Source organism: Crassostrea angulata, chromosome 6 (genome assembly GCF_025612915.1).
Source record: "Crassostrea angulata isolate pt1a10 chromosome 6, ASM2561291v2, whole genome shotgun sequence".
NCBI lineage: Eukaryota > Metazoa > Mollusca > Bivalvia > Ostreida > Ostreidae > Magallana > Magallana angulata.
Window position 1 is genome coordinate 10,064,694 of NC_069116.1, and position 12,647 is coordinate 10,077,340.

The following is a 12,647-nucleotide window of genomic DNA, read 5'->3' on the forward strand; positions in this document are numbered from 1 at the left end:
TTCGCCTAAATATATGAACGACTTTTCTTTAGTAGAACTCTTTTCCGTTGGAAACAATTTTTGATGGTATGAGGAATTTTAGAGGTTTTTCGGTTCACCAAAACTTTGATTGGAACTGACATTACAATGAGTAGGACAGGAGCCGAAATCCGCGCAAGGTAAAAGGATAAGTGTAAAGTCATTTGATGTTTTGCTTTTAAATGGCACTTTAGATAAGTAAATTTTATTGAAAACTTAAGGGAGTTTCCAAAGTCATGATTTGACTTGTTTATTTGGCAGAGACCGTCCGGATTTTTTCTTTCCGTGAATGGAATGATGCTTTTCCATCTACATTCCATATGATATGAAAAATGTTGTTAATCTCAATAAAAAATATTAAGAAAACTTTAAATTTACAAACACAATCTCTAAATAAGCTTCATATTGTCTATCCCAAATTATTGCTTCCATCACTTTTTGATGATTTTTAATAAAAAATACACATACCTGTGAAAGAAATACAGTTGAAATCGATGAAATTGAATATATCCAAGATATCTTCATTGAACAATTATCATTTTCACTCATTAAAGTTCACAGGAACGAAAACAAATTTCTTATGGAGATTTATAATTGGAAAGGTTGACATCTTTTCTCGGAATACCTTGCACAATTTTTCAACGTTATCATCCGGGCTTATTAATGGCTGATGCAATGCAAAATCCCCGTAGACTTTCTATTTTTGTATGTGTATTGAAACCTGAAGCAGTAGAGGGGGCGTTTCAAAACAGATAATCTGGACATTTTTCATATTAGTGGGTGAACGTAGTTTGAGCACAAAGGTATTTATGATTATCTAAATATCAAGCAATAAGTGGTGGAAGCGAAAACTCGGGACATAGTATAGCTTTCTTTTGCTATATAGCTTGATAAAACTTTGCAGAATAACTTGATCAAGCTATTTGTCTTACTTTTTTTAATCAGCAAGTAAATAAAATCTAATTTTATTGCAGTGATAGTTTTTAACTTAAAACTGTTCTTTAAACAACAATGTAAAAACTACTCATCAAATCACATCTTCTGCAAAGACTTTGCACTCAAAGTTCAGTTGATTTCAAACCCATGACTTCCCTTGCACCAACTCTGGGTATTACAGATATGCAGACAATAATGAATAAGAAAACATCATTGTTAATGGTCTTTAATGGACTTTCTTACTGGTAATATATCTTTGGTGATGGGTTGAATCGTGCATATGCAAAGAGAACCAACCTGATTTGTATAATACTTGAAAAATGCATTGAAAAAAATAAAGCAATCATGCAAATATTATAATTAATCAAGCTGTATAGCTTAATGAAGAGATTGTGCAAGACCTGTCAAATCCCCCATTGGCAAAAAGGTTATATTTTATAATAGCCCATTTGACAAAATATCCAAATTGTATACAAGTGTAAAACTGAAGTGCAAATAATGATTTTGGTTTCCTGATTTTCAAATATTTGATATTAATCAGTATACATCACATGCTACAAATTTTAATAAGCTAGTTTTTGTATAAGCCTACAGGTTGTGAAAATGATCTGGTCAAAGTTCCGAATCTACTGAGGGACCAAACTCCCAACTTTTTCAAAACTAAGTTGTTACATTTTTTCTTTTTAATATTAAAAATAAGATTTACCATACTTTGAGATTCATTAATTTAAAAAAAGGTCATCTCCATTTGTAGCCATAACCATTTTTTTTCTCACAGCATCAATAAATTCATTTGTAATTTGTATCTATATTTAAAAACTGTACACATGTTATGACTCTTTGTGACATTCTTATATTGCCATCGTAAAGGGCAACAAAGGAAACATGTTTTGTTTTTTTTTTTAAAAGGGGAATATTTTTTATTAATTGTTGTCTTTTAAAAGATCTCAGAGGATTAAAATTGACAGAATTAATTTTTTTTTTAAGTAAAAAATACATGTACATGTATTTTAATTGACTTCACATAATAAAAGGTATGAAATTACCACAATTTTTAAGAAACAGTATGTCACTCTGAAATATTTAATGACTCTTAAATACTTTAAGCAATCACTTTATAACCCATGCTGTGAGGTGCACTTACACATTTGTTTTCTGTAATTACTTTAAGAATCAACAATTTGATTAAATCATGTTTATGTAAAAGTATGACATTTCAATACCCTGTCACTGTCTGGTTATAAATTCCTTTTTGAATTCAATTACCAGTACATGTACATGTGATATATAATTAATGTAGATTTATTCTTCCACTGTACCGTATAATTAGGTATCTGTTGTAAACAAGTACCCACACAATGTTTATGAATTAGAATTTTATGTGCCTTTAAGCAAACAAAAGCCTGACCAGAGAAGTTGGATAAAACGAATGATTGGTGGGCAGAGCAGGTATACTTCTGTGTTTGCATTCTTTGTTTACATCGGCTAGATTATCAATATAGGCCTGCCTCTGTAGTCTTGTTCGACCATGCTATTCCATCTCCCATTCATCATCCATGCATGGCATTTGTTCATCCACTTAATACTACATGTAGCATGATGCATGATCATCAGCGAGTTAATGTGGTTTTATTGGGAGTTATGCATCAACAATTTGAACTTGATTGTTTTTATAGTTTTTATTCTGTTGTTCATAATATCTGTTCATGATTTAAATTTGCATGTCAGAGCAACTAGTTAATGCTTGCTATCTAGTTTTACTTTTAGAACATACCTGGAAGAGTTTAGTGGTAAATTGTCTTAATATAATGTATAAATTGCTAATTTTAAATACATTATGATTTACAGTACAATCACATTCAGGTAATCTATTGACACGGTTCATTGTAGATAGAATTTTTGTTTGTTTTAAAACTGTTAATTAATATGCTCAGTTTATTGTATATGATACTGTAAAACAACTTTATGAGTTTCAAAATATTTTTTTTTGTCGACTGTGTTTTCATTTATTTTCATGGGCTACATGTGATAAATCCAAAAGTTTCAAGGGTAAAAAAAAATTGTGGACAGTATATACCGGAGTTCAATAAAAAATTAGTTTAGTGGATAAATGAACACAGAATCCTAAAAAATAATGTGTTCAGCAAATGAACTACGTACCAGCTATGATGAAACCGCAGTATAAATTAATTTTTGGCAATACCATAATAATTATTTTCAGGTAAATGGTGATTACTGAAATCGACTTGACATGAAATGAAATTTAAAATGAAACAATCAACTTTGTTATGTGACATGGATATTAGTTTGTGAAGTTGTTTTGCAGTTACATTACAATTATTCATTTTTATCCATATTAATTTCTAACATATTTACTGGCAAGAATTTGTCTTAAGTCATCTACTCAAAAAGATATTCAAAAGTATGTTTTAATTAAGACCTGGTACTTCTACCTATCTTAAATTCCTCCTAATGCTTAGAATTCTGTTTTAAATGAATGCTGATTAAAATTCAAAATAATATGTTAATATAAAATTATTCAATTTTTATTATGGTACATCCAAGTTTGAAGTACCGTATATAGCATTCAACCCACTGGAAACATTTTGCCATTGTTTACATTTGCCCTCTTTAATATATAGATGTTGATAATGATGTCTGCTTTTTATGTCTGTACCATTTCCTTTACAAGTTGTCGTAAACTTTTATTTTATACCACTACCTTAATTCTACAACCTACATGTAGCTACCTGAGTACCAGTAGATCTTTTTAACTTTATAATCAAAAACAAAAATGCATGTACTTAATACTCCTCTTTTTGTATGACTGTATTATTCATAAGATTATCAATATGACGACCGGTACTTGAATCTGTTGAGGCAAATGTTTCATTATTTCTTCTAATTCAAGTTATAGTACAGTAATGTAACAAGGTGTGGTAAAAGAATGGGAATCTGATATATGCATGTAAATGATATGCTGGCTATGTGAAAGATTTTTTTTGGTATCATTATATTTACATTTACTGTAAAATAGATCTTATATATTAAAAATGTATTATCAATATCATTGAAGTATGAGTCAAGTATTTATTGCGTATATTTGTGCATTTAAAAGACATATTTGCTTTGAAAACTATCTTATTGCATGGATGAATTGATGTCAATATATGTTTATCCAAATTTTTTAGTGAGACCAAGGCTAAGATAATACAAGATCGGATAAGCCTTGCGGAGCGACATTTCGGTCAGTTGTGTGATGATGTGGCCTCATTTACCAGAAAATGTGCTCGATTGCGAGATAAAGGTAAAATAAAAATAAAAAACTCCAGTAAGTTACCATATGCATTTATATGGGTGGTGAATAACAAATATTTTATGGTTAACTTCAAGATTCTCTTATTCAAACAACACCCCTTTATTTGCATGTAAGAATAGTTGAATATTGCTTCATAGTCAATATTTTACACATTTGCAATTGAACTTTATACTATACTCATGTCTGTAGTATATTACATGTACATATATACGGTATATATACATGTATTCACCTATTTTGGGCAATAATTAATGTGTGAAATAACTTTGTGCCTCTAGGTGATCAGATTGCCAAGGACTTGGTAGATTACACTGAGGCTGAGACTTTGAACCCCAGTATGGTCAGGGCATTGTCAGAGTTTGCGTCCAATCTGTCCACGGTCCAGGACTACCGACAGGCACAGGTAGGGGGGGCTCGCAGTGACTCGGTACAGGTCTGCTGTGTTAAAACTTATTCATTCAAAGCCATGTGATGTGGTCAAATATCAGCTTACGCTATGTTTTAGAACTAGAATAAGTTTGTAGAAGAAATACATACTAGTACACAAAAGTAAATTCACAGTGACTAGAAACAAATTTTATGAATATTTATGCGTCATTGTTTTATAACAATTATCGTCTTGTCCTGTAATTTTCATAATCTTCTCACTGACAGGTTACACGATTAGAAGCCAGGGTGCTGACTCCACTGGCAAATTATGGATTAAAATGTAAGCAGGCAAAGAATGATATAAAGGACGGAATGAAAGTTCAAGAACTAGAGGTCACACAGAGGAAGAAGCTGGACCGATTACGTCAGAAATCACCGGCAGACCGAGCTCAGCTGACAATGGCTGAGACGGAACTACAGAAGGCCAGTGTCAAAGCATCAGCCTCCACCAAAAGCTTGGAACAGCTGATTGATAAATTTGAGGAGGAGAAGCTAAAAGATTTAAAGGTACATTATGCCAATTTACATGTACAGTGTATATTACCGGTACATGCAATATGTTTGGATAGAAAAAATTTTATGTTTATGTAATGATATGTGTAATTTTCATTTTGAGTTGCCTTTCATTCATGGTTTGCATTTTTCAAATTTCAGTTCTCATAACAAATTTTAACTTTCTTGATCAGAATTCTTTTTTTTTCTTATTTTCAGAAAATCATGACAGACTTTGTCAACATTGAGATGATTTACCATGCTAAAGCCTTAGAGATGTACACAGAATGTTTTCAGAACATAAAAACATTTGACATAGAAGAGGACATAGAGGTACATGTATTTATATTTCATTGTCTGAGAGTTATGCGTGTAAATGTATTACATACGAAAATTATTTTTAAGAATTAAGAACACTGTCATCACATTATCATGTACACTCTAAATGTACATGTAGGTATGTGCCTAAAATTACATTAACTATATTTACTGAATAAGCCACCAATATACATGTAATTGTATTTCATGTAAAGTAAGATTTATTTACTGGTACCGGGGTATATAGAAAGAAAGAATTTATTGTACATAAATCTGTATGTGTACCAAAATGTGATGGAACTGTTCTTCATATTGCTATTCTGCTGTTTAACAAGTGGTCTTTAATTCACATGCTTATTTTTCAGGAATTTAGAGCAAAGATGCAGCCTTCAAACTCTACAAACCGAATGAACATGGTGCGGTCCTCCTCCTACACATCCCTCGAGTCGGCCAGTGAACAACAACCAACCTCCAGTCTCCGTCGGCAACAGTCAGCCCCAAATAGTCAAAACACCACACCTCTAAAATCCATCAATAACAGTGCCTCAAATTCCCTACTCAGAGCCACTGCGGATTCCAGGGTGAGAACACATACTGATTGCTGGTACAGTCGCACCTGTTTAGAGAGGCAACTTCTTTTACCTGCATCTTTGCTATAATTTATATGTTTTGTAAATTTTTCATTTTATTTATCATTATTTCTTCAGAATGGAGTAAATGATGAAGAATCAGAAGAGGAGGATGAGGAGGAAGAATCTGAAGAAGATGATGATGACGATGATGATGATGAATACACAGAGACAGAAACAGAACGTACAGAAACTGCCAGATCTACAGCTCGAACAGACAAACCAACAGGCCAATCTCAAAAAACTGTCATTAGACCCCCATCTAGTCTTATTAAGAAAGTGTCGCAGTGATGTTTCTTACCATGTATGTATTTATTTTGTAGCTGAAATCCCACAGTTTAGGGGTCTTTGATTCTTTGTCTTCATGCATTTCTGTAGACAAATCTGATACCTCAAATTGATGTGTGTAAAGATATATTTATACATGAGACAGCCATAGGTGCTTTATACAGCATTGCTTAATGGAAGATATCAAGGCTATGCAGAGATTTTGTATTGTAACACTTTGCAGATACAACAGCTGTTATTTATTACATGTAGTAGATACAAGCAATTTACCATAGTTAAACTATGTACATGAACTTATACTATGCATTTATGAAACATCTATAAACACAGGTCTTGATGTTCTGGAAAAAAAATGGTGCTCATGTACTTTAACTGTGTGTACAGTGTTAATGTACAAGCTCCTATACAAGTGCATTTGATTTTGTTGATCATTTTGTTTTGTAGATAAATTGGAAATTACAAAGCCGTCCAACATTTAGAATAGTTACAGTTTGATAATAGATTGATAATAAGTGTGAAATGTAGCACATTTTGATTCAAATGGTTGTTTAATCTTATATAATTTTACTTTATTTTATTGATGCAAAAGTTTGATTCTTTTTTTTCCACATGTTTCTTTAAACAAATTGCCATATAAATGAATATTTAATTTTGTCATTGTGCATGAAATTATAGTAGATTATTTGGTTCAACAAACTGCATGTATCTCCAATGCAGTTATTGTTAGAAGAACCTTACTAAATGTTTGTATGACATTTATGTATATTTACAATGACATTCAGTTACATGTATGACATACAGTACATCATTATTCATTTCTTCACTAACAGGTTTATCATCATATCAGGCTGAAAGAATTTAAACTATACATACATGCAAATGGGTTTTTTGGGGGGTATGCTTGTGTTTTGTTTGTTGAAGACTGTTGTCTTCATGTTTGAAAACCAATTCACTTTCTTCTATCTTTGAATTCTCTACTATTCACCCTTTGATCACATACAAGTGCAATACATTATATGTATGCCCTTTGCTATGGCTCCGTTTCAAACTTGATTACAGATAAATGGCATCTAATTTTATTATGTACACTTTAAGACTTCTAATTGTCAGACAATTTTTAATCCCAATCAAATGTACAGATTGTTAATCTACACATAATTGAAATGAAATGTATATTTAGTTATTTAGTTTAAAATATTTAGTTATGATTAATTATGCTGTTTGTCATGAATCAGTTCCTTTTGACCTTGCTAGACACCCACTTGTAAAAGAGTCACAGTATAGGTACTTCACTTTATGATCAAATCAGTACCTGTACTTTTTTCTTTTCCCATTACAAATCACAGCAAAGTTAACATTTGACAGATGGATTTTCCACTTATTGGTTTTATCAATATTTACCGAATGCTATTTCTGGTCCAAGATCTGGTACTGGCATATGCAGTAATTTTATATTCAACTGAACAATTTTTTGGGACACTGATTTCCATAAATTATTGCTGCCCAAATTATCCCCTAAATGGTATTTCACCATATGTTCATTTTTAGCACAGTATTACGCATTTTTTTAGGCAAGAATTGCTTGTCACTCATTCAGTCAGTAGAAATTGTAAATATGGTCAGTTACTCTATCTTGTATGGAAAAGGAATACTGTGGAATCATCATTGTTTGTTGGGGACCTATGTTCGTGGGTTACCCTTGCCATGAACGTTTATACAAGCATTTGTTTAATATTTATTTTCGAAATAGAACTTGCTACCAACTAAATTACGTCCCCACAAACCAGGAATTTTCCGCTGCCCACAAACATTGACCCCCCAGGAATAGAAATGATTCCACAGTAGGCATAACCCTTGTGGGCATTTTTTTTTTTTCATTTAGGAATCTCATCTCTCAGATCTTCAAAGCATTCTTTTGTTGAGTTTTTATGCACAAACACACACAAGATAATGAAATATTACATGTATATGTTTTCTTTTATGCAACACATTTTTTGGAAGCAGTTGAAAGTTTGTGAGCCACAATTTTTAAGTAGCTCTATCACTTTTGTCACTGAGTTTATCAATTAGTTTTACAGCCTGTGATATTACCATAAAATCTACTCACAAATCATTGTTGAAAAGCAGTTCAATAAAGTCTTTAAAGTTTTACGGAATTTTTTCTTTTTGTCACAATTTGGTATGATACTGTGCAATATTTTATTGTATCATGATTTTTATCAAATGACACAATATTGTATTATATGCTACAATATTGTTTTATATAGCAGTGTATTGATGGATACTGTATCATACGATATATAATTTACATATAACATTTTACAATTACATACTAAACGATATTGTGTCAAACCACACATTACTGTACAGTATGTTAACTTAATAAAAATCAATAACTAGGATATTCATATAATATGATTGGATGATCTCATAACGGTGTATTAAAGGTGATACCTCATTTAGGTGCATAGAGCTCAGTAATCTCCAATTACTGTGGAATCATTAGATTTCGTGGTGGCTCAATTTTCATGGAATTCGTGGGTACCACTCATCCACGAGATAACATCCTCCATGAAATGATTCCATATTTTTGGGACTTAGTTTCGTATATGAATTAATAAACACTGATAAAATATGATTATTAATGGTTATAATGAAAACTATTTTGGAGGCTTCGTAATGTTGTTCTGTAAATTAGGGTAATAAAGTTTTATTTCCTTTTGTAGATATATAAGAATACACAAAATTACGTCCCCACAATCCTGTAAAATTGAAGCCATCCACGAAAATTGGCCCCCACGAAATTTAATGATTCCACAGAACCTAGTATGTTTTTACTGTAAAAATATTCTTAGATTCCAAATAAAAGAAAAGATTTTACAAATTTTAGGTAGAGGCCCCTGTAAATCATTTTGATATGAGCACTCTATTAAATAATTTTCTAAAGGAAAAGAGAAAAATTTGTCTGATCCTGGCAACCTTACCTGTTAAAAATTGACCATCACATTCCTGTAGATAACAACTATAACAAATATTTTCTGGAAATTCTTGTTTGAAATTTATCCTGCGGTTCCAAGGTTAGTTATGGCATCAAATTTAATGGAAGGGGGAAAAAGAGGACAGACAAAACTTGTATTCGAAGCCAGACCCCCTGAATCTCTAGTTTGGTACTCTACCAACTGAGCTATCGGACCATTATTGAAAGTAGACAAAATCTTTTTAAATATTTTTATAAAAAACATTCACCTATTAAAAAGCTGAATCTTGTGAGGAAGCATCTTCAGGAAGTAACTAGATTCAAGTTTGATCAAATCATGATCCCCAGGGGTAGAGTGAGCTAGGCCACAATCATGGGTTGAATTTTTACTTACAAATAAAAAGACCAAAAAATTTTAAAATCTTGTTCTCAAAATCCATTTAGCCAAATTGCTGAAACTTGTGTGGAAGTGGCGTTGGAAGCAATTTGAAAGAGCATGTGTGTGTGTGTGTGTGTGTGTGGGGTTATAGTGTAGATTCAAGTTTATTCAAATCATGATCAGAAAATCTTTAAAAAATATTCCCACAAATACCGGAACAACAAAAGGGGCTCAATTGATTCTTAACATTGTAAGTGGATAAAAATTTTAAGATAACATAGAATCTTTTTAAGCAAGATCTACTCTACTTAAATGTTGGAATAGCAATCAATAACATAACAAAGGGGGCTGAATGTTGAACATAACAATATCTGGAGAATTTGTTTTACAGGTAATCTTTTATACAGGATCGCGTCAACAACATTGCAAGCTATTTTTATACGACTCCATAAAAACTAATTTTTATGAGATTCATGTTGCTCTGGTTAGCAATGGGGCCCATTGGCCTCTTATTTATTTTATGTATAGTAACTGGACGAAAAGAGGCATATACATTTTATATTTCTTGGTTCTAAAAATGGCTATTGGTACTTTGCGGAACGGAATGAAACGGAACCAGTTAAGAGGCCCCCAACGGGGAAACATTTTTTTTTTTTTTAAAAATGCCAATATTTCCATTCAACCTATCGTAAATGGAAGATTGTTTTACAAATTTTGATGTTTGAATGGACTGTGTATCTTAACTGGTTCCGTTTCGTTCCGCAAAGTACCAATAGCCTAAACATTCTATATATTAAACCAGATTAGGAACATGAAACTAAATTACATCACAGAAGTCATAAAAATCTTAAGTTTTTTCTTTTTTTAATGGTCCATCTACATACATGTACAAACTGTACAGTACATTTGGCAGTAAATAAACGGTATTAGGTGATTTGTAGCTAGTCTCTGGAATATAACAAAAAAATTAAAAACCAAAATTTTGAAGTTAATATATCTTACTATATAATCATCAAAAAAAGTTAAAGACAAATTTTTTACAAAATAAACTACCGGTATTGTCTGTGGTTTTATGGTCCCATATATATATATCTAAAATTTTAAAAATGATCAACGAAAAAGAAAATATAAGCATAGTACATAAAAACGTAAGAATAATAGCTAAATAAAAATTGAAAAGTACATGTAAATGTCCTACATGAGCAGAATTTCTAAACTGACATCAATCAAAAGCTACTTGTTAACAAACTTGCTCACAATTCTTATATTAAAAGTCTAATATGATACTGTAAACGTATTACATTTGGCTGTGTATTCTAATTAGCGTTTTTGGCGGAATGTGGCTTCCGCTTAATCAAGTACATTGCTAAATAACATGCATATATGTATATATTAGTAACATTCAGGAATACGCTTATTCAAATCCATGCAAACTTGTTCAAAAACTATTTTCCGCTAAATATCGTACACACCAAATATAATATGTTTACAGTATTCTGCAGCATGTATATACTGTTTGCCATTGGTTATCAGCTGGTTTTTAGCAGATCATGGCATCAAATCATAACCCAGGAGCAAATCTGCAATGGGTTCACTCAAGGACAGAAGCCTAAAAGGTGGGTGTTCACAGATCATCTTGGCATGTGGTAAGGAATCAGTGATCCAAAAGTTTTCAAATTTGACATCCGAATCTACGAACTTCCTCCAAGATTCTTTTGGAAACACAGCATGGGTAACATAGGCACTAACTTTTAATGCTCCCTTTTCATACAATGCTTTGGCACATTCCTTCAGCGTACCTCCAGACTGGACGAGGTCGTCTATAATAAGGACATGCCTTCCAGCAGGGTTTCCATCCTTGACCTTAACAATCCGGCGATTGCCATCTCTTATCTTGACACAAGTGATAGGATCTTCATCAGGAAAGAAGTTGTGAAATCTTTTGCAAGCTCCATCATCAGGAAAGGCAATGCTCACATTCTTGAAATCTGGCAAAGATTTCATTTCCCTCATCAATAACGGAACAGCTGATTCAAGCCTAGGAATGACATTATCTGAGAAGTAAAACCTTTCTTGAAGGGCATGGATGTCGAATATGATTATCTGAGCGGGTCCTTTCGTTGTCAGGGGGATGCCAGATATTAATGTAGCCAGCGTTTTGGCTGTTGCTATTTGTCCCTCTGTATCTACACGTTCCATAGTTCCTGTTGGAAAGTATGGCATAATGAAATGAAAAGACCGTGCCAAATATCTCGGAAACGCATACAGAACAGACAGTTGCTCAAAAATGACATCAGGAGTGTGAAAACTTCCGATGAAAATGACATCTTTCCCCGCCATATATTTGACATCTTCGATAAATAAATTTGGAAATCCGTCAGGAAATGTCTTCCACTGAATCGTTTTTCTGTATTCAACTTCACGAGGACTAGAGCTAGCAGATATTGACAGAGCGCGAACGGGAGGGCCATGGATTGTCGATTTTGGTGGAGGACTCATCTCCCTCGTAAACGTTGTGCACTTTGTGACTATATTTTCTGCTAGTGCAGCCATCGAAGGATGTGCATAGAGAAGAACCGGACTGTCATCTCCGTTCATTTTTGAAAGACGCAAATATTGATATTGACGCTAGGTACCCTTTGTTTACGTTTTCTTTCCCTTTTTCACCTCCAGAAACTGAAGAGTGATTAAATTTTCGAAAATTCCGATCCCGACTACAATTATTTTTGGGGGGGGGGGGGGGGTCGGGGGGGTATGAAATTCATCATTTTGATACGCGTTTACGTTTGTGAACGCAAACGCAAAAGTCTGGATGATGCAGGCTCGATGGGATTATAAAGAATATTTGTAGGAATATCTACA

At 32.7% G+C, this 12,647-nt stretch overlaps 2 protein-coding genes across 5 annotated transcripts; one reads left to right on the top strand and one right to left on the bottom strand.

Moving 5' to 3' along the window:
* The first annotated feature begins 36 nt into the window (after positions 1-36).
* LOC128189683 (CBY1-interacting BAR domain-containing protein 2-like) lies at positions 37-8,580 on the top strand. 4 transcript variants are annotated; one of them, XM_052861386.1, is made up of 9 exons: positions 40-158; positions 2,347-2,403; positions 2,803-2,817; positions 4,146-4,261; positions 4,552-4,676; positions 4,928-5,209; positions 5,414-5,527; positions 5,878-6,093; positions 6,220-8,580. In XM_052861386.1, exons 1-9 carry the CDS (start codon positions 127-129, stop codon positions 6,430-6,432), a joined length of 1,170 nt encoding a protein of 389 aa, XP_052717346.1. In that variant the 5' UTR covers positions 40-126; the 3' UTR covers positions 6,433-8,580. The 4 variants fall into 4 exon arrangements, with proteins under 4 accessions (XP_052717348.1, XP_052717346.1, XP_052717347.1 ...); XM_052861388.1 differs by lacking the exon at positions 2,347-2,403 and having other exon boundaries at positions 37-158; XM_052861387.1 differs by lacking the exon at positions 2,803-2,817.
* Positions 8,581-10,823: 2,243 nt separating this feature from the next.
* LOC128189684 (uncharacterized) lies at positions 10,824-12,465 on the bottom strand. The gene has a single exon (XM_052861391.1). The coding sequence runs from the start codon at positions 12,381-12,383 to the stop codon at positions 11,334-11,336; it is 1,050 nt and encodes a 349-aa protein (XP_052717351.1). The 5' UTR covers positions 12,384-12,465; the 3' UTR covers positions 10,824-11,333.
* Positions 12,466-12,647: the final 182 nt, after the last annotated feature.

Coding starts and splice junctions, on each gene's coding strand:
- LOC128189683 (XM_052861386.1), top strand. CDS start 127: ATGAGTAGGACAGGAGCCGAAATCCGCGCAAG. Junction 4,262..4,551: donor TGCTCGATTGCGAGATAAAG/GTAAAATAAAAA, acceptor TTGTGCCTCTAG/GTGATCAGATTGCCAAGGAC. Junction 5,210..5,413: donor AGAAGCTAAAAGATTTAAAG/GTACATTATGCC, acceptor TCTTATTTTCAG/AAAATCATGACAGACTTTGT.
- LOC128189684 (XM_052861391.1), bottom strand. CDS start 12,383: ATGAACGGAGATGACAGTCCGGTTCTTCTCTATGCACATCCTTCGATG.